The 25780-nt window shown below is 52.4% G+C and overlaps 1 protein-coding gene across 2 annotated transcripts in view; it reads right to left on the bottom strand.

Annotated features, from left to right (window-relative positions):
* The window catches only part of ACAN (aggrecan), a 63341-nt gene that overhangs the window by 30069 nt on the left and 7492 nt on the right, over positions 1 to 25780 (bottom strand). For both annotated transcript variants that reach the window (XM_087856651.1, XM_045813144.2), the window contains exons 2-6: positions 7599 to 7675; positions 4591 to 4974; positions 3528 to 3702; positions 1754 to 1881; positions 169 to 462 (exon numbers count right to left, since the gene is read on the bottom strand). In XM_087856651.1, coding sequence (XP_087712777.1) covers positions 169 to 462; positions 1754 to 1881; positions 3528 to 3702; positions 4591 to 4974; positions 7599 to 7668 — 1051 coding nt within the window. In that variant the 5' untranslated portion in view covers positions 7669 to 7675. The remainder of the gene's footprint in view (positions 1 to 168; positions 463 to 1753; positions 1882 to 3527; positions 3703 to 4590; positions 4975 to 7598; positions 7676 to 25780) is intronic.

Genomic DNA, 25780 nt, shown 5'->3' on the forward strand with positions numbered 1-25780 from the left:
TGGCTGTTCTAGGAGCTGGTGAAAACAGGGGGTACTGAAGCATAGGGTTTGGGTACCTGTGGTCCCTTGAAGGGGTAGAAACCAACCCCGTTCCCAGCTCCCCTCCTCTGGGCCCCCATTTCTGTGGCGCAAACCCCCCTCCCAGGCCCTGCACCCCCCCAGCCCCACCTGTGTAGCAGATGGCGTCGTAGCGGGACGAGGGGTCGGGGTAGCCCGTCTGGTTGGCGTGCAGGTAGACGGTCCGCACGCCCAGGAGGTTGCCCCCGCAGTTGGGCCGAGCCTTGGAGATGGGGTAGCGCACACTGCGGTCAGCCAGCCAGCCAGCACTGCACATGTCCATGCCGCCCTGCCAGGCCAGGTAGAGCTGGCCCGTGGTGGCCAGCCGCGCGCCCAGCCGCCGGCACTCGTTGGCTGCCTCCTGGAAGGTGAACTTCTCCGGAGATGTCGCATAGAAGACCTCGCCTGCCAAGGACAGGGCCGGCAGGGTGAGGACCTCCTTCCCCGCTCCTGCCCCCGCCTCCCTCCCTAGGCTCCAAGCTCCTGCTCCAAAGCATTCTTGCTGGCCCTCTGCTGTGAAACCGCCCCTCTCCCTGCCCCATCCGTCCTAGCAGTTGAGCATTGCCTATGCAAGCAATCCTTTAAAAAAAATTCAAGTTGTGAAGGGAAGAGCAGGCATTAGACTTTGACCCTCAAAGCAGTGGTTCCCAAATGGGGGTCTCTAGGCCCCGAAGCATCTATAAGGGCATTAGTGGGGCCTTGTGAGCGCTTTTTACTATTTCTGCAAACCTAAGCATGTTGTGTGGGGGGTAGGGGTGGGTGGTGGGCAGGTGTTTCCGGGGAAGGCACTGGCAGTCCCCCTTCAGTGGCAGTTCTGATTGGCTTTGTCTTTGGTGAGCCAAGAATGGGAACACAAATACTTGCTCCTTAACAGGCCCTGGGCCCAGAGGCGAGAGTGAGGAAAGGGAGCCTGGGGGTGAGAAAGCAGGGGACTGTCCCAGCCTCAGAATGAGCCAGGTTGTTTGGGCTTATCTCCAGCCTGGGGGAAGCTGCGAACTTGGGTGGGGGCGGGGGCCCGAGGCGGCAGGGCCTGGACTGTCAAAGGGGGGGTTGGGTGCAGATGGGAGAAGTCGTATCTTCCACATGCCCAGGTAACTCGGGAAGCTCTGCTTGTGATCAAAATTAGTATCCTTTACAAAGCAGAGAAGGACTCTGGGTTCCTTCCCGCCACCACTGAGGCTCTCCAGAACTGGCCCATTGGGACAGCCTGGGTGGCACTGGGGGCTGGCTGCAGCGGAGCTAGAGAGGTCAGAAGGGCAGTCGACTCTCCTGGGAACTACACTTCTGATGGGCCCCACCCTGGAGTGGCCTGGGGCATTCTTTGTGAGGGTGACAAGGCTGGGCTAGGCTTTACTGGTGCAGTGAACCTTGGGACAGCAATGGGCTGGTCATGGCAGCAGGAGATGCTGACTGGGAGGGGTGGTCCCAGCAGAGAGACAGAGACAAGCATTCTTGGGCCCAGTAGTGGTGCCAGACAGTTGGGGCGTGCCCGCGGCTACTGAGGCTCTTTCCAAAGTGGGGAAGGAGGGGATCTGAGGGCCCCTACCTTTCCCCCACCCTCTCTGGGCATGGTAGGGAGGGGTCTGGTGTGTGCTGTCCTGGGTTCGTGCTCTGCCCTAGAGGAGGCCCACGGAATCCCTAGTGTCAGTGGGGAGAAGGGGACAGGTAGGGCTCCTGGGAAGGGGGCAGGCCTCACCCTCCATCTCCTCAGCGAAGCAGTAGACATCATAGGTCTCATTGGTGTCTCGGATGCCGTAGGTCCTCACGCCCGGAAACTCATCCTTGTCCCCATAGCAGCCTTCCCTCGGAGTGTGGATGGGGTACCTGCCAGGAACCCAGAATGGGTGTCGTGTGACCTTCAGGGGACAGAAGGGGCCTGTGGCCTGGGCCCTTGTATCCTCCTCCCACGTGGGAGGAAACGGGGACTCACTGATGTGTTTGCCAGTATCTGCCCTGGGTACGTGGACTGCTCGTCTTTATGGCTTTTCCCCCCAAGCTTTATTGAGATACATGTTTTCACAGTTATCGATGATTACAGGCAGCCCCCTTTGCTGAATATTTATAAGAACCAAATATCCAGGCCTGCAAACCTTTTCTGTAGAGAGGCCAGAGAGTAAATATTTTAGGTCTTGTGGCCCCTAGGATCTCGTCTTGACCCCTCAACATTGCCGCTGTAGTGTGAAATAGCCACAGAGGTCCTACACAGCTTTATGTACAGAGACAAGGGTGGGCTGGATTTGGCCTGTGGGCCACCATTTGCTGACCCCTGCTTTGCCTCATTTGAGTCTCACGTCAACCTAATGAGGCAAGTGCTAGCAACACTCCATTTTAACCTGGAAGAAACTGAGGCCCAGAGACGTGAAACAATTTGCCCCAGGCACACAGCGTCTAAGTGTCAGAGCTGCGGTTTGAGCCCAGCTCTTCCTGAGGCCGCAGTGTGGGCTCTTGCACTATGCTAGGCTGCTGTCTTGTCTTGTTTTCTTGTTGGTGGCGTTTGTGTCCTAAGATCTGAAAGATCTACCCCAAGATTGCAAAGATATTTTCCTTTGTTTTCCTCGGGAGGCTTTGCGGTTCCAGCTTTTCCGTTCAGAGCTCTGATCCGCCCCGAATGAGTGTCTCATCTTGCCTTAACAGGCTCGCTCTCACGGACTGAGATCCCTCGAGGGCAGAGCTCTATCTGTCCCGCTGGGCTACCCATCCCTCAGCAGCTGCACTCCAGGGGGAAAAAGGCCCCCAAAAGCTTAATTTATGGATGTCTCGCCTTATTAAAAGCAACAAAAAAGGCAAGCGGTTTACAAAAATACACAAAACACTGAAGTTTCAAGAAACAGTGAAGAAATCATGGCAAAGGGGGGCCAGGGGTAGGAAGGGTAATGATGTGTAATGTGCTCATGCAGGCGAAGTTCCTAGCAGCTCCTCACTCCGCTGCAGGGTGGAATGACAAGGACCTGGACAGGTCACGAGATTTCTATCAGCAGAGCCACCAGACATTCCAGAATGCGTCCCGGCCCCCCGGGAGCTCCCACATGAGCCTGTCTGAGGTGGTCGGGGGCAAGGGGCACAGGGCCTTTATTGCTCATGTTCCATCTTTCAAATGAATGCAATAAGCCCCCTTTTAAAAAATAAGGCACGAAAAGGCCTTCTGTGCAAGTTCTCTATTGTTTTAAAATTCCTAGCGGCCACTAAAAGTATTTCCACTGGAGCACTGGAGCTTTCTAGAAAAGCACGTGATGAATTTTTTGCACGCAGAATACCTGACACATTATTATGTCCTTCCTCATAGCGCAACCAGATGGCCCCAAATCAAACGTTGGCTTCTGAACAGTGATGTAAGGATCGTTAGAGCCGGCGAAGGTGTTACTGCAGCCCCAGCCCAGACTGGCCACGGCGTCACGCTGGCCCCGGCTCCAGGCTGGCCCGGTGCCCTAGCCCATCGTCTCCCCAACTCTGCGCGTGGCCCGGGGGCTCACCTGACAGTCTGGTCAGCCAGCCAGCCGGCGTCACACTGGTGGAAGCCGTCCTCGTAGGCGGCCTGCAGCTGTTCAGGGGTGGCGATGATGGCACTGTTCTGTAGGCAGGCCCGCTGTGCCCTGTCGAAGTCCAGCGTGTAGCGTGTGGAGATGGCTCTGTAATGGAACACGATGCCTGCGCGGGTGGGAGAGCAGGTCAGGCACAGCCTCCCATCTTCAAAGTCCTCGAAGAATTATGGTTATGGTCAAAGGGGCCTTAGGGACGTCTGGTCTGGGCCTCTAGCTGATGCACAGATCTCCCCACATTCACATGTGATCCTTCTGCCTTTGTGGAAATATCTCCAGTGATGGGGACCTCACTACCCCACAGAGTGTCTGTTTTGAATTTCTCTGATAATTCTGATAATCAGAAAGTTCTTTGAATTGAACTAAAACCTGCCTCCTTTTACTTTTTTGTTGGCACTCTCAGGCCCCATATTTTCTTTGGGGAAAGAGACACTTGAGCCCCATGTATCCTCAGCCCAGGAGCATCCTAGTGGGAACCCTGTCCTCAAGCCAACCAAGGACACAACCGTTCTCCTTGGGCCATCAAGAGAAAAGGAACCAGGGAGGCTTCATCCCTTTCTCTGACTTCTGGAGCTGAGAATGGGGCTGGGGTGGGGGTGGAGGAGGGAAAAGACATCTGGATGAAGAGTCAGGAGACCGCTCTGGCTCGCTTCCAGAGAAACTTCAGGCAGATCGCCTAACCTCAGTTTGCTTATCTGTAAAATGGGGATGATCACAGGGCCCATGGAATCATGGGATGGTGGCCAAGCGCAAACTTTCATTTACATGTGCCGATGGCCAGGATGTGTTTAATTCCCTCAAAGTCCAGAGAGAATGATAGTCCCAGCTCCGTGTTAGAGGCACAACTGAAGCTAAGTGACTTGACTCCGGTGGGTGCAAGCCAGCCAGTGGGGAAGCAGCTGGGATTTGAAAACCAGCCTGCCTGAGTTCACTCCCATGAGGATACCATTCTGGTTCTTTCCCCAGGTGAAGCAGTGTCCCTGTGGGACGTTCTCACCTTTCACCACGACCTCTATGGTAGCCTCGCTGTCCTCAATGCCGTGCATAACCTCACAGCGGTAGATCCCCGAGTCATTGGAGCGAAGGTTCTGGATTTCCAAGGTGGCGTCACTGGGGATGGCTGGGTAGTTGGGCAGCGAGACCTTGTCTTGGTAGGCGCTGTTGACCCGCGCCTGCCCTTCCGTGGCTACCAGCAGCACCACCTCCTTCTCCTTGGAAATACGGCTCCACTTGATTCTCGGGGCGAGGGGGGCAGTGGAGGGGGCGGTGGTCACAGGGTGCGTGGGGTCGATGAAGTAGCAGGGGATGGTGAGGGAGCTCCCCAGGAGGACCCGCAGAGGCGACGGTTCAGGGATGCTGACACTCAGCGAGTTGTCAGGGTCTGTGGGGCAGGGACAGAACTGTTAGCGCCTGGAGAGGACCACTCAGCCTCCCTGTCAGTCCTTCTGGAAATGACAAAATCCCGTGAGCTCGTCTGTATTTGTGGGGTGGCGGGGGAGGGGGGCACTCCTGTGCCAATCGGAATTCCCGGGAAGCTCTGCAACACCTTATCCAGAGCGGTATTCCTCAAGACCCCTGGTCTCTGCACCTCAAGACAGGAACTATGGAACTGGAAAAGGGTTGCAGAGGAGGGCAAGGAAAACTTTAGAGCTGAGATCCCCCCTCTCTTTCTCAGACTGGGGTACTCCAGGGGTTACCAAGCCGTAAGAGAAACAGGACCCATCTTCCTGGAGTGAGAGCTTGACTCAAAGACTTTTGGGAAAAATCACTTTGGGGCAGGAAAAGTTGTAAAAAAAAAAAAAAATCCACACAATGTTTAAAGCTCAGATGCAAAACTACACAGACATGTCCCACTTGAGGTCTGCTTCGGACTCCATCCTGACTTTGCTGAGGGACAAGGCATTCTCTCTTGCTGTTGGGGAATCGGGGGAGGGGGGCTGGCTGGAGAAGCATCAGAGAAGAGCAGACATTCATGTACTTCTGCAAAAAAGTCAGACGGGTGGGGGTTGGGTGTGGGGTATGACTAGCTCCACGAAAAATCATGGAGAGTATTGGTAGGGAAGATGCGGCATGTTTACCAAATCCAGTTAGAAGTAAAAGATCTTCCTGAAATGGGAAAGAAACAGCTTTTGCAAAAATAGCACCTTTCACGGCAAGTCATACACTTAGGGGACCCCCCCTTTTTCTTTCCGGGAGAGCTTACAGGTTGAAAATAAAACTGTGTCAGATATTTGTGGGTGGTAGATACATAACCGGGCAAGGAAGGGGGAGCCAGGAATGTTTGGGGGATCCAGCCCTAAACTTTGATGTCCTGGGCAGCCACTACTAGGTCCTTCCACAAAAATCTCCCTCCGAATACTCAGCCCTTGCCCCGAAACACAGCATGGTTTTAGAGCGGGCCGTTCTCCAGTTCTCCAGGGAGAGCTAAGAGTGACTGCAGTGCCCAATGCTGCAGTTTTTAAAGCTCTCAACCAGCCTTACGGACTGGTTTGCCTGTGTGGGCAAACCACCCGGGTTACAGCCTGGGGCTGGATATCTGTGGGTCCCCAAGCCGGAGTACAGATGGACACCCAGATATCCTACGTATACATATTTAAAAGTTATAAATCAAGTCCACAGATTGTTAAATCAAATATGTTCTATCTTCCTATTTGACAATGGCACCTTTCTTTCTTTCTTTCTTTTTTTTTTAAAGATTTTATTTATTCATTCGACAGAGATAGAGACAGCCAGCGAGAGAGGGAACACAAGCAGGGGGAGTGGGAGAGGAAGAAGCAGGCTCACACCAGAGGAGCCCGATGTGGGGCTCGATCCCAGAACGCCGGGATCACGCCCTGAGCCGAAGGCAGACGCCCAACCGCTGTGCCACCCAGGCGCCCCTGACAATGGCACCTTTCAAAATGAAAAGCCAGGTTCCAAATTTAGAATTCTTGGATTCTTTAGAGATTTGCACGGGGTCCGGTGGCCAAGCAGCAGGCCGCCTTCTTCTCTGCCAGTTCTCTGCACCATGAGGGGCCTGTGCTTATCCCAGCCCTCACACCCCAGCTCTGTCCACACCCCTTGACCTCTCCCTCAGGCCTGGCGTGGCTCTCACCAAAGGCATGGTGCTCCCCCCGCCATTCCCAGGAGGATGGGTCCTGGAAGTGGCTTGGAGCCACTTGGGCAAGGAATTTGGGGGATCCTGGGTATCCAGAGTGTGGTCTAAAGGGAGAGCATCGATCTGTGTGGACATGTCCCTACAGATCCCTCATCCTTTAAGGAGCACTGGGGCTGGACGAGGGCCTCCTCCAGGCACCTCTAAAGTGCGTGGCCCAGAGCAGGGGCTCTCTTGCCTAGGTCTAAGGGAGATACAGGTCACTCTGGGGCAAACCCATCCTGCGCAGTGGAGGGTTTGCTCACCTGATTGAGGGCTCGATGATCAGAAACCCACCTCGGCCTGCCATTTGCGAGAGACCACGGGGGTCTTCCCAAGGATGGCGTGCCAAGAAAAACAAAGACCTGTGTGATATATTGGGGACTTCTTTCTGTTTCTCAAGGAATTTTCTCTTCTTTGATGGTCCAGCTGTTCCTCCCTTGGCAGCTTTTATTCTTTGGGCTTATCTGTAATCCTGCTCCGACCCCAAGCTCAGCGTGTGGTGGTTTTGGGTAAGATCCACAGAGAGGAGATGGGAAGATGGGCGCCTGCCAGGAGCTCTCCCTCTCGGCTGTCCATGCGAGAGGGCAGCCGGGAGCAGGATTACCTGAGCCAGGGCTCCCAGATGCATGCGTGTGTGTGTGTGTGTGTGTGTGCGTGTACATGTGTGTGTGTGTGTTCACACACATGGGCGTTCTCCCCTTGTGGCTAGGCTTGCCTTCGATAGAAAAGGGGCAGGCAGGGCCAGAAAAAGGCCAGGAGAAGGGAGATTATATCCCTGGGAGCAGCAGCACGGAGTCTGGGACTCAGTACCCCAAATCCAGTCTTCTGTGGCTGCCGGATCTGTGAGGCACGCATGGGAGTGTCCTTACCTGAAGCTTCTAGTGAGCTGGCTGCTGTGACGACCCTCAGAGTCACAAACACCAAGAGTAAAGTGGTCATAGTTCACCTGGAAGGAGGGAGGCAGAGGGGTTAGCTGGAGGCTCAGACACGGTGGGGTCGAGGGTCACATGGCACACAACACAGGGTGATTAATTCCATGCGCAAGGATCTGAAACCACATCAACATAGAGGCTGCGTGTGGTTTGAGGGATGTCTTCCCCAAGAGTCCTCTCTTCACAAAGCCTTCCCAGATTTCTCAGTTTAATTACACGTGTTAGGCTGGAATCCTCCTCCTGTCTCTTCGAGGGCACTTCCCACCTTCTAACCTATAAAGGCTCCTTCTGAAGGATCCATGCAATGGTTGATGTTATGTCGACTTGACTAGACCCACTGGCTGCTCAGATATTTGTTCAAACATTATTCTGGGTGCGTCTGTGAGGGTGTTTTTGGACGAGGTGAACATTTAAGTCGGTACACTAAGCAGATTGCCCTGATAATCTGGGCGGGCCTCATCCAATCAGCTGAAGGCATGAATGAAACAAAAAGACTGAACCACCTCCAGGAGAGAGAGAATTCCCCCTGACTGATGACCTCCAAACTGCCTTCAGATTTGAACTGAAACATTGGCTCTCCCTGGGTCTTGAGTCTTCAGACTCAGCCTGGAACACACCCTGGCTTTCTTGGGCCTCCAGCTTGCCTGATACTTCCATGATCATGTGAGCCAATTCCTTACAGTAAACCTCTTTCTCTATAGATGCACAGATGCAATCGACTCTGTCTTTCTGGAGAAGCCTACTATTATCCCCCAGGCCCAGAGAAATGAAATGAATTAGCCAACCTCCCTGACGGAACCCAGGCCTGACCCAACTTCTAATTCGGGAATCTTCTGTGTTTTAGGATGAAGAATGCTCCAAGCTTTCGAGCGCAATTCACAGGGGCCTGGTTCAAGCCAGGGGAAGGATGCCCACCCAGCGAGCTCTTGAACAGGCTCTGGGATGGACAGATTAATCATGGAGGGGAACAGTCAGAGCCCAGGACCCCCAAAGCCCTCCCACTGGCCCAAACAATGACTTCATGTGAATCAGAAAAGACTTCCTTACTGTTATCTGCTGTAAAACTGTCACGTCAAGTGTACAAATACATGACAACCACAACATAGAGGCCTCCCCTGCACAACTGAGCCCCTGACTCCACGTGGGCCAGTGCAGGTAGACCCCAAAAAGACCCCATTAAACTTACAAGAGATCAACCAGAACACTGATCGTCAACTTTGGCTGCACATGGAAATCACCTGGGCTTCGGCCTGATCTTCAGGCATTTTTAAAGCGTCCCAGAAGGTTCTAATGTGTGGCCAAGACAGAGCACACTGGCTAGAGGATGAATAGTCACACGGCAGATGCCTGCGGCTGGCACCCCATGGCATGTGCCCGATGATGCTTCCTGAGTTGTTCTTTTGGTGGGAACTGCACTGGCGCCCACCCTGCCCTCCTCTCCAGCCTGGGACATTTCATCTTGGTTTAAGAAGTGTCCGCATCACAGATGCTCCTTGCGGAGGTGGGAGGCGGAGAGGATGGAGGACCTGGAACTAAAGACAAGCAGGGAGCTTTGGGAGGCTGGGATGGAGCCTCCTGCGTTCCCCGCTGTGTCACAGTCTGATGGCCCAGCAGGTGTCGCTGTTGGCTCAGTCACCATCAGTGGGGGGGGCCTCCTGGGCTCCCTTCCCAGGAATGTGTGGGGGAGGGGCAGGCGGGGGCCCAGGACTCTGGGGAACCCTTTTGGGGTGACCTGGCCTATTGTTTAGAGTGACCTTTCTTTCCATCACTGTCATTCATGCCACATACGTTGGTCACCTGAGAGATGGAAGAGCTGCCTGTGTGGGCCCCGCTTGGGGGACAGAGATGAGTGTGTGAGTGTGTTTCCCTCACACTGTAGGACATCTGGAAAATTCCAAAGACATAACAAGCAGCTCCCTGCTTCTCCTCAGAGATTTTTCTCCTTCGATGCTGCCTTCAAAGAACAATCTCTGGGGTTCCAGGTCCTGCCACCGTGAGAGGCCGCTGAGTTGCGGCACTCTCGTTCAGGCCCAGCGTGACCAGTCACAGGGAAATAGTCCGCCCCCCCCCCCACACCCCGGGAGCCTAGAAGGATAAGGTGTCCCCTCCAGTCTGGGGAAGGGGCTAGACTTGTGGGCTCCTCTCTTCCCAGAGCCTCAGGGATACCGTGTCCAGACACAGGGCCCGCCTGTTCGTCTTCCCTCAGAACACCCTCCACTGGGAAGTTCTGTGTATGTTTTTGGAGGTGTGTTTCTTCCCAAACTCTGTGAACAAGCCCGCCATTGTCCGGGATGCAGTGGCTCTCTGTGGGGCTGGGGCCCGCTCTGTTTTTCTCCCTGGCCTCCACCAAGAATGGAAAGAGCAGGGGTTTGGGGTAGGGGTAGACTGGGCAGAGAAACTAATTTTATTTCTTCTTCTTTTTTTAAGACAAACTTTGGGACAGAAACGTTGCAATAAATATGGTCCTGTGTTTGTGTTTTCTTAGCTGTAAAGAAAATAGGGAGAAATACCATTCTGTCCAGCTTCCAAGTGTCTCCAGGACTCACTGAGTCTTTTATGGGAGGAGAAGGACTCTGCCAGCCCGTCAACAGGGAGGCCTTTCTCCAGCGAGGTGGTGGTGAGGGGACAGGGCTGGGGCAGATGAAGGGGACCGGGGTGTCCGAATGAAGTGAAACGAGGAGTTTGGGGGAGCAGGATGGGGCTGCTGGATGAAGGCTGGGAGATGAGGGGTTCCGTGTGTGGTTGGGTTGGTCACCAAGGAACTAGCTTTCTTAGGAGAAGTACTAGGAGACCTGACAAGGGAAAGTAAGCTTAGTAGCGCTTTTGAACTGAGCTGAGGGTGTGTGTGCACGAGCGCGTGTGCCCCATCGTTGGAGATAGGAAAACCCTCCATCTTCTCATCAGCTAGACTCAGTCTCATGGTTGCCAGCACGGCCAGGGCCCTAGCCTCTACTCCACTAAATTAAGAAACTGGACGGGCAGGTCACTCTCTTGCCTTGAATCCCTCTTCCAGCAACATGCAGTGGAGACCCCAGACCTGAGACCCCCCGCCTCCCCCCAGACCGGAGATCCCCAGTCCCGGTCCTGGCTTGGCCACCTCGTCTGTTTAATACCCCAGGACCCACACCCACGGCTGTTTCAAGACTGAGTGAGATAATGTGCCATTCAGGCTCCCCTGTCCGGGGCGGGAACTGTGTCTCTGGCTTGGAAGCTGGCAGGGTGTGGCACCCAGCAGGCGGCCATCAGTGCTGCTCTCCCCCCACGTCCCTGGTGGCAGGACTGGGGGAGCCTCTCAAGCTGTGTCGACTGGAAGAGGGGCCAGTGGCTGGGGTTTTATAGCCATGACCTCCCTGCCGGGGATCCTGTCCACGTGACCAAGGCAGGTGGCCTTCAGTCTCTAACTGAATAGGAGAGGCCCGTTCCTTCACAAGGCGGCTCGTGCCGTGGCTGGGCAGCTGGGATGGTGCTCAACATGTTCCAAGCCGGAGGCTGATGTCCCACCCCCATGATAATTTCCACCCCTGAGCTCCTCCTTCAGGGACCACACTAAGCACGTCCATTCTTCTTTCAAGGGACTCATGCCAGACCTCCAGGGGTCCCATCTGCTCTCCCGTCTGCCATCTTGCACAGAGCTGCCCGTTCCTTTCACTCTTCCTCGCATGCCTTCCTGGAGCCACAGAAGGTCAGAGCTTGAATAGACATTCGTGAATGTCAAGTTCAACTCCTTCCATTTACAGGTGAAGAAACTAAGGCCCCAAGAGGTTAAGCAATTTGCTCAAGGCCACACAGTAAGTTGGAGATGGAGCCAAGACCAGAACCCAGTGCTAGGGGTCCGGTCATCATCGTCCCGTGTTGTCAGCTCTATGCATCTGGCTTGGGTCTTGCTGTCTCCACAGCCCTCCGCAGATCGCCCAGCACAGAGAGAGGTCAATCAGGAAATATATGCCGAATGAATGAATGAACAAATGGAGGCCCAAGCACCGCAGGCCTCTGAGGGAGGAGAAGGGATGCTGGAGGCTCACATTTGTAGAGCCCCCGTGAGGTGCACAGCTCTTTGGGGTAGACCACTCCCATTTTGCCTTCAGTGAATCTCAGCTACAGAGATACATCGCTGGTGATGTACATGGCCATGTTACTTCACGCCAGCACGCCATTACGGCATGTGACTTTGGGAAGGTCACAGCCCATGTGCAGCCCAGGGGTGAGACAAGTAGGGTCTTCCCTTCCCGGGGCCCCAGGGAAAACCAATGGGGCATCAGAGCCAGCCTGCCCTGGCTGGCCAGAGATAACTTCCCATATCTCCTCCCAATTCCGTGTTCAGGGATGTCACATAGGGAACTTGAAATGTGTCCAAATGGGACTATCTCCAGCACGGAAAACGAGAGAACATTACAAATGAGGGCTTTTGTCTTTCTCTGCCTTTCTGGGAGTGGGGTTACCAGCACGCTAGTGGAAGCAACTAACGCTAAATGCCGAACCAGGCTGGTTCGCCTCTCCCGACTGGGACTGCTTCCACACCCAAGCTACCACTTACATTTTGTCCTGTGTATGCTAGCTCTGCCTCACCGTGCAGACTGTGACCTCCTTAAGGCTGAAAGTCAAGGCTTAAGTTAAAAAAAAAAAAAAAAGAATTCTCTCCATGTTAACTCATGCAGTCCCGGGAACAACAAAAAATGCTATTCGATGCCTACTTATGGATGAACCAGTGGACACTGGAATTTGGTAGACTGGTTGACCAGTAGGATTAGTCAGTAACTAAGTGGCTCTGTGTCCATGACTTCAGTACCGGGAGAGGGATGTAAAAAGACCGAGGCCATCCATCCCCAGCCCCTGGCCTCCAGCAGGTCACTTATTTGCAGGCTAATCTCACAACAGCGCCTCTTTTCTTGTCATTCATGGACAAAACCCATCCTACATCTGTGTATAGTGGTGTCGGCATATGCACTTAAGACTGGATTTCAAGCCCAGCATAGAGAAAGGGGCAGGGATCCCACACCAATGACACATCTAGCCAGCGGGACCCAAGTGCAGCTGCTAATTTCCCACATACTCTAAACAGACATAGTGGAATGGTGTGGAAAGGGGGAGCCAGACAGCTGAGTCCAGTCCTAGCTCTGTCCTAACTCACCAGGTAACTCATGGAAGCCTTCGGTTTTCCCATCTGTAAAGCTGGAATCACAATGCAAGGTTCACCCCCGTGAGAATTGTGAAGGTATTTTTTGTGAATGCGAAGATTCTTTTTGTATTTCCTCCTCTTTCTCCTCTCTCCCTCTTCCTCCTATTCTTTATTCTCCTGTCTTTTTTTCATATCTTTGATTTCCTTATTCCTATTTTGTTATTTACTCTGTTGTCACTGAAGCATTTGGAATTCTTGACAATCACTAATGCAGGGTCCATTCTGGGGGCGGGTGTGAGTTCCCAAGGGAGAGTCCTAACCCACTCCCGGGCCTTCCATCAGTGGGGAGGAACCCTACGAGTGTTCCGAATCCTGGCTCTCCTGGTGCCCCCAGAAGCCCAAGGAGAACTGGTTCCTGCAGCCCAACATGGCGGCTCCTCCCCAAAGTCTGTCTTTCTGCCTGAGGGAAAAGGAGGGCCACTGCACAAATTCACATCTGCTCTGCCGGGCTGCAGGCAGTCCTTGCTAACTTCCTCCCAGGGATTTTCAGGGTGGATTTTTAAAAAGCTCTAACCAAGCCATTCCTGATTAAAAGGGTCATGTCTCAGCCAGTACCTGCAAAAACATGAATATCACTTGCTTAAGAGTGTCTGGATTCCCATCAGCCAATTGAGCAGAAAAGCCAACAGAGCCAGCCCTCCCTTGAGCTGGGTCTTCTGGATCTTTCTAAGGTCCCACCCTCACCTTTGGCAGCTGGAAGCGCTGGCCAGCTCCTTGCTGCTTCCCGTGCTCCTGATCACAGGAAGGGGGCAGCTAAGGGAAGGAAGCCCTCTCTCAACTTCAGCTTCAGAAATTAGCCCAAGGAGATGTTTCTGCCAATGTCAATCTATGGCCAACCTCACCATCCTAGTGAGGGACAAGGAAGGTGCTGGTTCCACAGTTAAAAAAAAAACACAAAAAAACAAAAACCTGGCCTGGGTTTACTGAAGGCCCACATGGTGCTGTGGGCCCTGCCTGTGGAGGTGGGTGGTGAGCATAACAGGGAACTGGGAGGAGCAGACCCTGGTCAAGGGCATGGAGCACATACAGTACCGTAGAAGGCATCCATTTCTTTCCTCTCTGGGCTTTCTGCCTTGATTTCCCTCACCCACTGATACATGTCCTTGCTAGGGACATTTAGCTGGTAACTGTTGGACTTGGACCTGTTGTGACAAGAGATATACTGTTCTTCATCTGCTCCCTGGGGTCTACTATGAACACAGGCTCTGTGCAATTTCCTGAAGTGGCCTCTTCTCAAGTTTTCTGGGAAACATATGGTATGGGAGAAGATGAATACCTTAAAAAATACAACCTGAATTCATACCTTGGACCTACAACTTGCTATTTGGGGGAAGTTGGGCAAGTTTCTTGGCATCTTTGGACAAAAAATCCATGGGTGAGGCCTCTGGGAATGGCTTTTTTCCAGTTCGGAGGAGAGGCAGGGAACGATGTTCTAAACTTCCTCTCATTCCTTCCAAATCACAAAACAGAAGTTTCTATGTCCCCGAGGCAGCATGACCCTGTTGGGTGAGCTGGCAGGAGGAGTCGGGAGAAAGGCAGCTTTTATCCCATTGAAAGCTTAGGTCAGAAGGGTTAGCTAAAGCAACGGGAAGCTTGGCCTGGGTACTTCATGGCAGGACAGGAGGAATGTTCTTGGACTGAAAACCAGCCGTCCTCTCCCATGGCCTGCAAGGCCCTTCATGATCTGCCCCTGTTCCTGCTCACACCACGTCTCATACTTCCATTTCCAGCCGTATTCTAACTGGAGCACAAAAACTTGTTACCTCCTAAGGGCTTTTTGTACCTGTTCTTCCTTCTTTCTGGCACATACTTGTGGATCTTTCCCTAGCTGGCCACTTTTCAACATTCCAGGCTCAGTCCAAAGGTCCCTTCCCTGACCACCCTGTTCCTTCACCCCCACCCGGTGCCTCCCTGATATTGTTTATTTATATTATTATTATAATTGGAAATTATTGCCCTTTCCTGTGTGTTGATTATCTGTTCCCCCTACTAGAATATACACTCCATGAGGGCAGGGACTTGTGTCTGTTTTGCTTACTGCTCTATTTCCAGTGCCTAGAACAATGCATGGCACATAGCAGGTAAACAAAAAATATTCATTGAATACATGAATGGATGGCTCTTAATGAATGGGCAATGTACTTTCCGGATTAAGTTTGGGAATGCAAGGAGTGGTAAGCTTAAGATTGATCTGTAACCTTTGGATGTCACCTGATTTCAAAGCATTCCTGCCTCCTCAGCCTTGGAGACCATTAGAAGACCTCAGAGAAAGGGTAACTGGGAGCAGGGGCTGTCAGGGGAGCTGGGGGCATTCCCGTAGCCCATGGAAACATCCATACATGGCCCTTGGAAACACCCATTCATGTTCCTCTCCTGCTAGGAGAGGACCGGGAGTAGGGCAAGATGGTCATTCAGGGAGCGGGGAGGGACTCCAAAGATCCAGGGACAAAACAGAACTTGGAGCCATGCTGTCACCTGACGAAGGCTGCATTTCCAAGGGGCTGGGAGGGAGGCTGGGTCCAGGAGCTGAGAAGAAAGGCTGGCCATGGGTGGTGCTTCCTAAGGGTTGGATGCCTGCAGCCATCCTGGCCCTGGGTGGGTGGGGCGGGGGACGGCCCTTGAGGGAAAAATTCAACTCAACACCACCAACCTTTCCCCATTATGCCCACCTCTCCCACTCTCCGTTGCAAATTCCCAGTAAAACCAGTTTAAAGTGGAGGGGCACATGGCATGATTAATGGTTCCTATTCACTCACCCAGGGACACTTAGCTTTGCCCTGTTCTCTCTGTGGAAAAAACCCTAGGACTTGGGACCTGCCCCTTCCTGTTCTCAGCCTTCCCTTCCAGCTGGGCACTTAGAGGTTTTCTCTGCATTAATTTCAGACGTTGTGTAAATATCGAACCTGGGAGTTTGGAAGGGAGTGTCCTTCAGCCCAAACTTTCCATCAGGCACAAGCACCTTTTTTGGGGCAGGGATCCTGGGCCAAGAGCTGAGTTCCCTCCACTCGGTGTTGACCGCCAACCTGGCAGAACAGACAGCTCCTTCCTGCAGGGATTTGGGAAGGGGCTAGGGGGCCCAGTGTGACGCCTTGGCGGGCTCCCTGGCTGAGAATGGAGCCCAGGTTTAGAAAAATGATCTTCGGTAGAGGTGTCTGGAAGCTGAGTGTCCCAATGAAAATGCCTGCTTGTCAGAAAGGGCCATCAGGTGTTTGGGGTGATAGCCGAGTCCCTGGGCAGGCAGACAGCCAGGTGCCTGGCTTGTGGCTGATGGGAAACAGGGGGCCACTGTCTCCCTGGGGCAGACACTCAAGTTCTGTGACTTTATTCCCGGGGTCTAGTCAAGGGTAAATAAGAAAATGAATTACTGGAGAAAAAAAATCATTCTTTTTTTTTTTAAAGATTTTTTATTTTTACGTAATCTCTGCACCCAGAGGGCAGAGTTTAGGACTCGAACTCACAACCCTGAGATCAAGAGTCACATGCTCTACCGACTGAGCCAGCCAGGTGCCCCAAACCTCATTCTTTTGACCCTAGTTTGCCCACCTTGGTTCCAGGTCTAGGCAAGACTTCATGGTGAACATCCCTTTAAGTTCTTTTGGGTCGTGTTCCTCTTTGAGAGCCAGTGGGAGCTGTGAACCCAGGTTCTAGGAGGTGACCTTTAAGCCTCCATTCAGTTTACTTGGGGGCCTCAGGGCAGACCAGATCATCTGTGCTAATAGTGTGATCTATGGTGGGCATGTTGGGTGCTGGAGACTAAGGTCAACCATGTGGGCAGTCAGCCACATGACCAATCCCCCAAGAAAAACCCTGGACACCGAGGCTTGGGTGAGCTTCCGTGGTTGGCCACATTCTGTGTCCACGCAACCCCACTGGGTGAGCGCAGCTGGAACCTCTCTGTACCTGGTCACCTTAGGACACCTTCCTACCAGGCAGGTAGGAAAGTGCTTTGCTGATTTTGATCCGTATCATTTTGCTGTAAAACTGTGAGTATCACAGCTTTGCTGAGGTCTGCGCATCCTTCTAAAGAATTTACTGAACGAGAGGTGGTCTTGGGGACCTCCTGAAACGGCACTATACCAGCTCCTTCGGCTTAGCCTGTCCTGCCCAGCACGGTTCAGGGTTGGCTGATGGGACAGTGGACAAGACACCTTCACCCCATGGCCATCCTTCACCCACACTGCTTTCCCTTCTAGGAGTGTGTGCTCTGAAAACCAGAGGATTCTTTTTCAGTTCTCCTGTGGAAGGAATAATTGCCTCTCCTCTGGAAAAGTTCCAGCCATTTCTTCCCTTTCCTCCTTCCCTCCCTCCTTTCCTCTGTCAAACTCCCACCACATGCTAAGCTCTATAGTACGGTGCTGAGAAGGACTCAGGAATGGACCCATATGAATCCACCCCCAGGGCTCACTGTGTGGGATGGGAGACAAGATGTATGAATAAATCGTACAACACAAGAGAATTCCCTCAATGAGAGAATTCTGGGAGCTGAGAAGATGCAGAAATCGCTCCTGTCTGGGGGGCCTGGGAGAGCTTTGAAGAAGAGGTGACGTTTGAACTGAGCCTTGACAGACAGGGACCCTATGGGAGAGGGAAAGGGCATTCTAGGAGGAAGGGATCACATGAGCAAAAGTATGGAGAAAGGAGTACATCCAAGTGGTGTAGGATTAAATAAAGTTAGAAACAAGGCTGGGCCAGATTCTGAAGAACCTCTGTAAGTAGGCTACTAAGTTTGGCTTCATTCTGTAGGTGATGGGGCGGCTCTTGGGGGGGGGGGGGTTCAGGAATGACCTGATCCGAGGTGTGCTTCCAGAAGGAAACCAAAGTTTCTGCTCTAGCTGTCACTGGCCCCACCTCTGGGACGTCTCCCCAGTACCCCAGTGTGACCAAGTTCACCCTTCTCCATCAGATCAGGATCACAGGCTGCCTGCGGCATTTGTCTGCCTCTGCAAGGAGACAGCGCCCACGGGGGTGTGCACGAGACTCGTCCTTCCTTGGGTCTCCCGCATGCCTGAGCACCTACCACAACTACTTCCTCTAAAAATGACCACGTATTGAAAGCCGACCCCAAGCCAGCATCGTGCCCAACAGCCGTTTGGACAAATGCATCATCTCATTCAATGCTCACAATTGTCCCGGGAGGGGGCGCTGTTGCTAGTCCCATTTTACAATGGAGACAGAGGCTCAGAGCAGGTCAGTAACTTAACCTCAAATCCCACAGCCAGGGAGTGGCAGGGCCAGGATTCAAACCCTGGTCCGTCTGACTCCTAACCCGTTCTCTGCTTCCCACATATAGGCTAGCAACGGGGGCAGGTGCCGAGGACGGAGCCTATCAGGAGTTTGTTCTCGTCATTCAAAGGCCTTTGAGCATCTGTGGACCCAGCCTTGAAGCATGGGTTCCATTCACAGACATTCCCTGCATGCCTGCTACAGAAAGAGTTTTCCCATGGATGGGGTTAAGTTTCAAAGTCTGACTCAGAGCACCCAGCCACCTTGGGGCTGTAGCATAAGGCTGAAAACCCCAAAGAGCTTGCTCTCTGAGCCCGTCACAGACCCCCTCTGACTCTCAGCTTACTCCAGAGTAGTTGGCGACATGAGCATTGACATATTATGCTGTACCCCGCCCTGTTCCCTCCCCTTCCAGCTGTCTCCAGCATGTCCCCAGTCCTCGGCCCGCCTTCTCTGGCTGTGCAACTCTGCCCTGCACGGCCGTCAGGATTACGGTGCGTAATAGCCTCCCGACAGGATGTCAGTGCAGCCGCCTTCCAGAAAGTGCCTTCCAGGGACTCCTGCCATCCACTGCCTCCTGGCTCCTCCCTGCCAGTGTTTCTTCACAGACATAGTCTTCTCAAGAAGGCTGCCTTTCCTTTTGTGTTTAGTTGTTTTAAATTCTTTTAAAAAGAATTGTGGTAAAATACACATAACACAAAATTTACCATCTTTTTTTTTTTTAAAGTAGGCCCCCAACATGGAGCCCAATGGGGGGGCTTGAACTCACGACCCTGAGATCGAGACCTGAGCTGAGATCAAGAGTCAGATGCTTAACCAACTGAGCCACCCAGGCACTCCACCAAGCTTATCATGTTAACTATTTTTAAGTTCATATTTTTTACAGTTCAGTGACACGAGGTACGTTCTCATGTCACATCACTGTGCAGCCATCACCACCATCTGCCAAGCTGACACTTTGTACCCATTAGACAATAATTCCCCTCTCCCCTCCCCCAGCTCCTGGCAACCACCATTCTACTTCCTGTCTCTATGAATTTGACTACTGCCTTTCCTTTTGAGGAGGAAAATCAATATCCCTATCTGACCCAGTATCTAGAGATCCTTATGCGCTATTCCAATTGGACAGGTTCCTTTTCTTTTTCCTGGAGTGCTCTCTATATTCAAGGAGGCCTTGGCGCACTCAGGGCCCTGCTGGGTACCACACTGCCTCTGGCATCCTGGGACACTTACATCCTCCTGGAATTGGGCTCTAAAGCCACACAAGGCGGAAACCAGGTATGATCCACATTTTCCTTGAAAATTTCTTAGGAAGGCGCCATGTCAGGGCCCCTCACGCTCCCCCTGAATGAATCACACACAACTGTTCTTTTTCCATTTCTGGGTTCTTTCTTTATCTGAGCAGCAGATGAATTAGTGAGCTTGTTGGAAGGGCCGTGTTTTAGGATCCATACTTAGCATTAAAATGAGAAACATGCTTGGCTCTTCACGAGGCTCATGCCATGAGAGGAACAAGGGACCCGAGGCCTACTCTGGGAGCAGCAAATTCGAGTCTCTCGTCTCTGGCTTGCTGGGGACACAGATGCACCAGGCGGAGGGGCGTCTGCAGACTTTCCCACTGAAGTGTGCTGTCTCTCGGTAACTACCCCTGCACCAGAGCTGAGCCTCAGACCCATCTGAGCTTGGGGGAAGCAGCTGTGCCCATCTTCCTGGACGGAAAAATTCGCCCACAGCTACACAGACAGCAGTGGTGCTGGGACGAGGACCTGGGGATCTCTGTTTCCTACTTGGTTTTCACTGCAGACATGGCTTTCTCCCACCTGGATTGCGGGCTCTCCTTGAGCGCAGGGCAGACTTCCTCTCCTCCTGTGTATTCCGGCTGTGTCCCGTGAAGAGCCCGGCATGTGGAATATTCTAATTATGGAAAACTGCTTACTGACTTGGAAACGTGTTCACACAAAAAGCCAACTGCAAAATGTTACGTGCAATGCAACGCCATTCCATTTTTGGGTGTATCTACTCGTGGGGGAAAAGACCCGAAGGATATACATAGATTTAACTCTGGTTATCTTTGGGTGTTAGGTTTACAATAGATTTTTATTTTTCCCTGTCTAGTGTTTATAGTTCCTCAGCTTTCTGTGATGTCCTTTACCGTGTTTCAAAGGAAAAGTGTTTCCAAAAAAGAACGAAATTTTATATCCTTTAAAAATAAAATCTACATTCAGGGCAATAAACTCCCCAGTGACCAAGGTGCCAGCCAGTGGGGGGAGGGGTAGGTGGGGGATGGGAAAGGACTGAGGTGGGCATGGAGGAGAGGAGAGAGTTCTCCATGTACCATAAAACTCTTGGGAATGTGCCATAACCCACAGCCATTACCAGAAGCTGGGGAGAGGCAGGGAAGGGTTCTCTCCTGCAGGTTTCAGAGGGAGCATGGCCCTGAAGAGACCTTGATTTTGGACTTCTAGAACTGTGAGATGATACATTTCTGTCATTTTAAGCCCCCTGTTTGTGGTGCTTTGTGACGGCAGCCCTAGGAAACGAATATAATGGCTAACTTTTTATTTTACTATGACTATGACTAAAAACACTTCTAAAAAAGGAGATTGCCCAACCTTACTTGGTAGTCAACCTCAGGATGATTTAGATTTCTTTAGAAAATTATTTCTCATGTCTAATCTAAATCTCTCTTGCCTTTCTTTTCTTAGTGGAGAAGTGCCCTGCCTTGGGATTGTTCTCTCTCTCTTTTTTTAAAGATTTTATTTCTAAGTAATCTCTACACCCAATGTGGGGCTCAAACTCGTAATCCTGAGGTTAAGAGTCACAGACTCTACCGACTGAACCAGCCAGGTGCCCCGGGATTGTTCTTGATGGATTTTTCTAGATCTTTCTTGGCTGCTTTGAACCCTATCTTTGTGACTTCCTCAGTTTGGCTCCTTGACCCTCATGCCATCATCAGGCCCTTCCATCTCCCTCCCGCTCTCACTGATTGCTGATGGTGGCTCTCTCTATTTCTAGGAAGCCAGGAGAAGGGAGAAATATATCCCAGATCCTGGTCTGGATTCTGTCTTTTATTAACAAAAACCCAGAAGTGAACGTTTCTTTGAGGTTCTGGCCCATCTGGACTCAGCATCTTTTCTCCTAGGGTCCATGTAGGACCAAAAAACACTGACGTTTCAACAGAGGCACAACTCAGGCTGCTCAGCTACCTTCACTTGCTCAGAACCATCGAAGGTTCTCTTGGGACAGTTAGACTTCCTGACTCCCCAGTCCCAGGAGGGGGGGGACAGGGCATAGAGCAGGAGATTGGGGGCCGGGGTGGGGGGCAGAGGCAGCTCCTGGTCCTGCACCAGCTCCCCCTCCCCAGCCCACATACTGAAAGCACAGTCAAGCTGGTAGCAGTCGGAACTCCTGAAAAGGAATTTCTTGCTGGTCCATCCTTTGTAGGTATGGTGCAGTCCCAAGGGATGGCTGAAGGAATGAGGTACGATGGGGGCTGATGGGTAAAGCCACATCAGCCGTGCCCTGTACCACTCCAGGGGACAGTCTACACAGGGAACCTAATGGAATGGCACCCCCTGAAATTGCATAGTGGGGGGCTCTTGGTACAATAGGGCTTGCTGTAGCTACCTGCTGTCAAGTCTGCCAGGGGACCTGCCCTTTTCTGCAGTTAGCTTCCAGGTGGCAGAAAGCATAAGGCTCTTCTTGCATTCCCCACGTCCCTCCGTGCTCCAAGCCTGCATGGCTGCCTGAAGAGCGTAAGTGCTGAGGAAAGCAGTGAGGAACTTCAGGTTGGGCAAGAAGAGATAGTCACATGACCACCCAACCCATCTCTACAAAAGGTCAGGTTGTCAGATACCAGGAATGCTCCAGGAATATTCGTGATTAACAGCTGTCACTGCTTGGAGGGCATTTGCTCTGTGCCAGGTACCTTGGTTTAGTGATGTTATTTTATCCTCAACACATGAGGATATCCACAAACTCACGAGGTCAGAGACATTATACCTGATTTACAGATATGGAAACTGAGGCATGCAAGACTAATCAGCTCTGGCAAGGTCACACGGCTGGCGAATTGGAGCCCATCCACCTGACTCCTACTCCTACAGGACAATGGCCCGATGGATTCTTTTGTGAGTCCAGCGGCATCAGGAAGGGGGCTGGGAATAAAACATAGGCAACCATGGGCTGGACCCTCCATCACAAAAGAAAGACAGGACAGGGCCGGAGGCTCCAGGGAGGCCCCCAGCAGGGAATCTGAGATGACAGGCACACAGGCGAGCTGGAGGGGACATGCTGTTCGGTGTGGACGGTGAAGGCAGAGAAGGGTTGCCTGCTGAGGTCTGCAGAGTCATGAAGACCCTGAGCTCTTCCAGGCCCGGGAAACCACGTCTTGTGCTCTGTCCTCACTCTGGTGTCTAGCCTGCTTCCTCCATGCCATAGGGAGGGCCAGGACCCCACAGCTTGAAAAAGGTCAAGGAAACAAGATGACAGAAGGCCCACGGTCCATGTTGGGTAGCCCAGGGATAGAACTTGGGGCTCAAAGGTGGCAGAACCTAAAAATATACATTTATTCCTAAAAGCAGCTGTTCCCCCTGGATGCTCGAGTCATCATGAACTACTAGGGGAAGCTGGGAAGAGGGTATTGGCCTATGGAGAGCAGCCACATCTCTCCTCAGCTGGGTCCCCTTGGTGCCAGAGCCTGAGCTGGCTCACGTAGTGGCTGTTCTGACACTGCAGAGCGTGGCCAGGGTGAGATAGGGCTGCCGAGGTGGCCGGGATAGGTGGGGGCTGTTTTTAGACAACCGCCCAGTTCAGTGGAAGTTGGTCCTAGTTCCAGCTCTGACACCATCCAGTGCCATACCCCTAGGCCGGACATATTCTTTTTTAAATTTAATTTAATTTTAAGTCTAGGATAGTTAACATACAGTGTTATATAGTTTCAGGTGCACAATATAGGAATTCAACACTTCCATACAAGCCCCAGTGCTCATCACAACAAATGCCCTCCTTCATCCCCATCCCCATGTCCCTATCCCTGCTCCCACCTCCCCCCTGCTAACCATCAGTTTGTTCTCTACAGTTAAGAGTCTGTTTCTTGGTTTGCCTCTCTTGCACTTTTTTTCCCCTGTTTTTTTTCTTTTTTGCTCGTTCATTTTGTTTCTTTTTCTTTTCTTTTTTTTTAAGATTTTATTTATTCGACAGAGATAGAGACAGCCAGCGAGAGAGGGAACACAAGCAGGGGGAGTGGGAGAGGAAGAAGCAGGCTCACAGCGGAGGAGCCTGATGTGGGGCTCGATCCCAGAAAGCCGGGATCACGCCCTGAGCCGAAGGCAAACGCTTAACCGCTGTGCCACCCAGGCGCCCCCATTTTGTTTCTTAAATGCCACCTAGGAGTGAGATCATATGGCATTCGTCTTTGTCTGACTGGCTTATTTTGCTTAGCATTCTACCAGACATATTCCTTTCTAAAGGTTTCGGTTTCTGATCTCTGACAAGAGGAGAAAGCACCATATCAGTGGCTTTCAAGACATTAAAGTGGAGTTGTTCTGATCGAATCTGACATGGGGACCTCTAAAATCACTGCCCCTCTCTACTCACCTCTGTGGGTCCCGTGGGGTGTCATAGACAACCCCCGCAGACTCTGCAGCACCGTTTGAAAAGTACTGGGCTAGAAAGTCATTTGTCTGGTCAGCACACTTTTACTGAGTAGCTACCATGTGCTGAGCATTTTCTAGGTGTTGGAGATAGAAGAAAATCAAGACAGACCATCTGCGTGATGGGTGCCTGTCCCATACAGCTTTTGATTTGGGGGGACGGGGGTGGGAGGGGTCAGACAACCACCAAGGAAACCAACCAACCAGCACTTTTTAGACAGTGGCAAGCTACAAAGAAAGTATGGCACAGGGCTGCTGAGACGTGGGGGTAGGCGTGTTTATCTTTAAATTGGGTGGTCAAGAAAGGCCTCCTGGAGGAGGTGACATTTGGACCTGAATGACCAGAATGAACCAACCTTGCAAAGCCAAAGTGGGAAGAGCTTCAGGCAGGAGAGACCAGGAGGGCAAAGGCCCTAAGGTGGGAATGAAGTGGGAGATGGTAGAGGTTGGTGGGGGAGGGGAAGGTGCATCTGGATGCTGAGGCGGAAGGGGAAACAGGTTCCGGAGGGTCCTGTGGGCCAAGGAAGAGAACTGGGCTGTATTCCAAGAGTAAAAGGTCTTCTGAGAGCCTCTGCTGTCCCCAGAGGGCTGAGAAGGGATATGTAAATTACCCGAATGATTGCCGCAAGCATCTAAGGGTCAGTCACTCATACTATACTTGCAGTTGCGAAGGAGGGGGCTGGACTGGTTACAATTTTCCAGCCACTGAACGTTGCGGGAGCCTTATCTGGCATATGTGAGTCTTGCTGACCCCTGTGGGAAGCCCCTGGAGACCCTAAGGCATCGAGATGGCAGCCGGAGCTCCTAGAGCGAAGAGAGGATGGGAGGGCCCTGGTGGAAAGGGGAAGCGGTAGGAGGTGAGGCTCTAAGCCCATGCTAGGTCTGCCCTTGGCTAATAAAACTCCTTCCACCTCCAACGCAGCCCTATAGCACTCTTCTCTCTCAGGATGGGGTGTGGAGACAATGTATGCAATCAGGTCCCCCCTCCCCACACCAGAAGGACTGTTCTGCTAAAACTTTAACAAAGCAAGATCAGCGGAAGCCATCGCAGGTTGGGCTGAGGAAGGGGGAATCACAGAATGAGGCTACCTTAAGGGGAATTAATGGCCCAGAGAAGGGTGAAGATGCCGCCCTGGCTAAACCGTGTGTGGCTGGGGTGGGGATAACACTCACGGATGTAGTGACGAGGACAGGGGACAGACACAAGCATGCAGACAGATGCAGCTTTTCTTTGCCCAGCTCCAGGGGCAGGGGTTCACTCCATGGGCAGGGGTTGTCTGTAGAAATGGCTATGAGACTAGCGCCCCCTGGAGTCGCATGGCTAGTAGAGCACACAGGGTTGGCCTCTGGTCCATGGAGGGGAGGGAGGTTCCCATCCCCAGCCCCCAGTAGACCACATGGAATGCCCCACTTCCCTCCCATGTTTTTCAATCCAGGAACCAATGGAACTAAAATGAACATCCTGAGTGGCCAACCTTTAAAGAGAAGGCAGCAGGTATCAGGTGGGAAAGGAGAGGGTGGGCCCAGTCTTGCTCTGAGGGTGGAGAGGGCTTGCTTGTGACCATGTCTTTGATTTAGGTTCTGAAGTGCTCCCCAGTCCCTGGGCTGCCCCTTGGGCCCTGGTGCAGCTGCCTCATTCCTGCTGCAGGATCAGAGCTGGCTGATTGCTTCGATCAGCCTCTCTATAGACCCTCAATCTGCTCTAGGAGAGAAGAGCTCCCTGGAAAATTCAGTGTAAGAAACTCGGAGATTTCCAATATCCATCAGCATCTGGAGAATTCTTGCAGAATAGGGGGTACATTTTGTTCTGTTGGACCCCTGGGGATGAGGCCCTTTCTACATGTAATGTCCATTGGCCGTCCCTGAAACAGATGTTCTGGGGAACCCACTTTTGCAAACCCTGGCCTAGCTTCATCTTCCAGGGACAAATGTACTTTAATCCAGGGTCAAGGACAACTATGGTCAGGAAGCAGGGCTCCCATCTCAGGCAGGAGGGAGGAGACACAGAAGCAGGCTGTGACCTTCTCATTCCCCTAAAGGACAAACTGGGGGCAGAGGCTGTACTT

The sequence above is a fragment of the Ursus americanus genome, chromosome 28 (assembly GCF_024610735.1).
Source record: "Ursus americanus isolate L20-20 chromosome 28, mUrsAme1.1.p, whole genome shotgun sequence".
NCBI lineage: Eukaryota > Metazoa > Chordata > Mammalia > Carnivora > Ursidae > Ursus > Ursus americanus.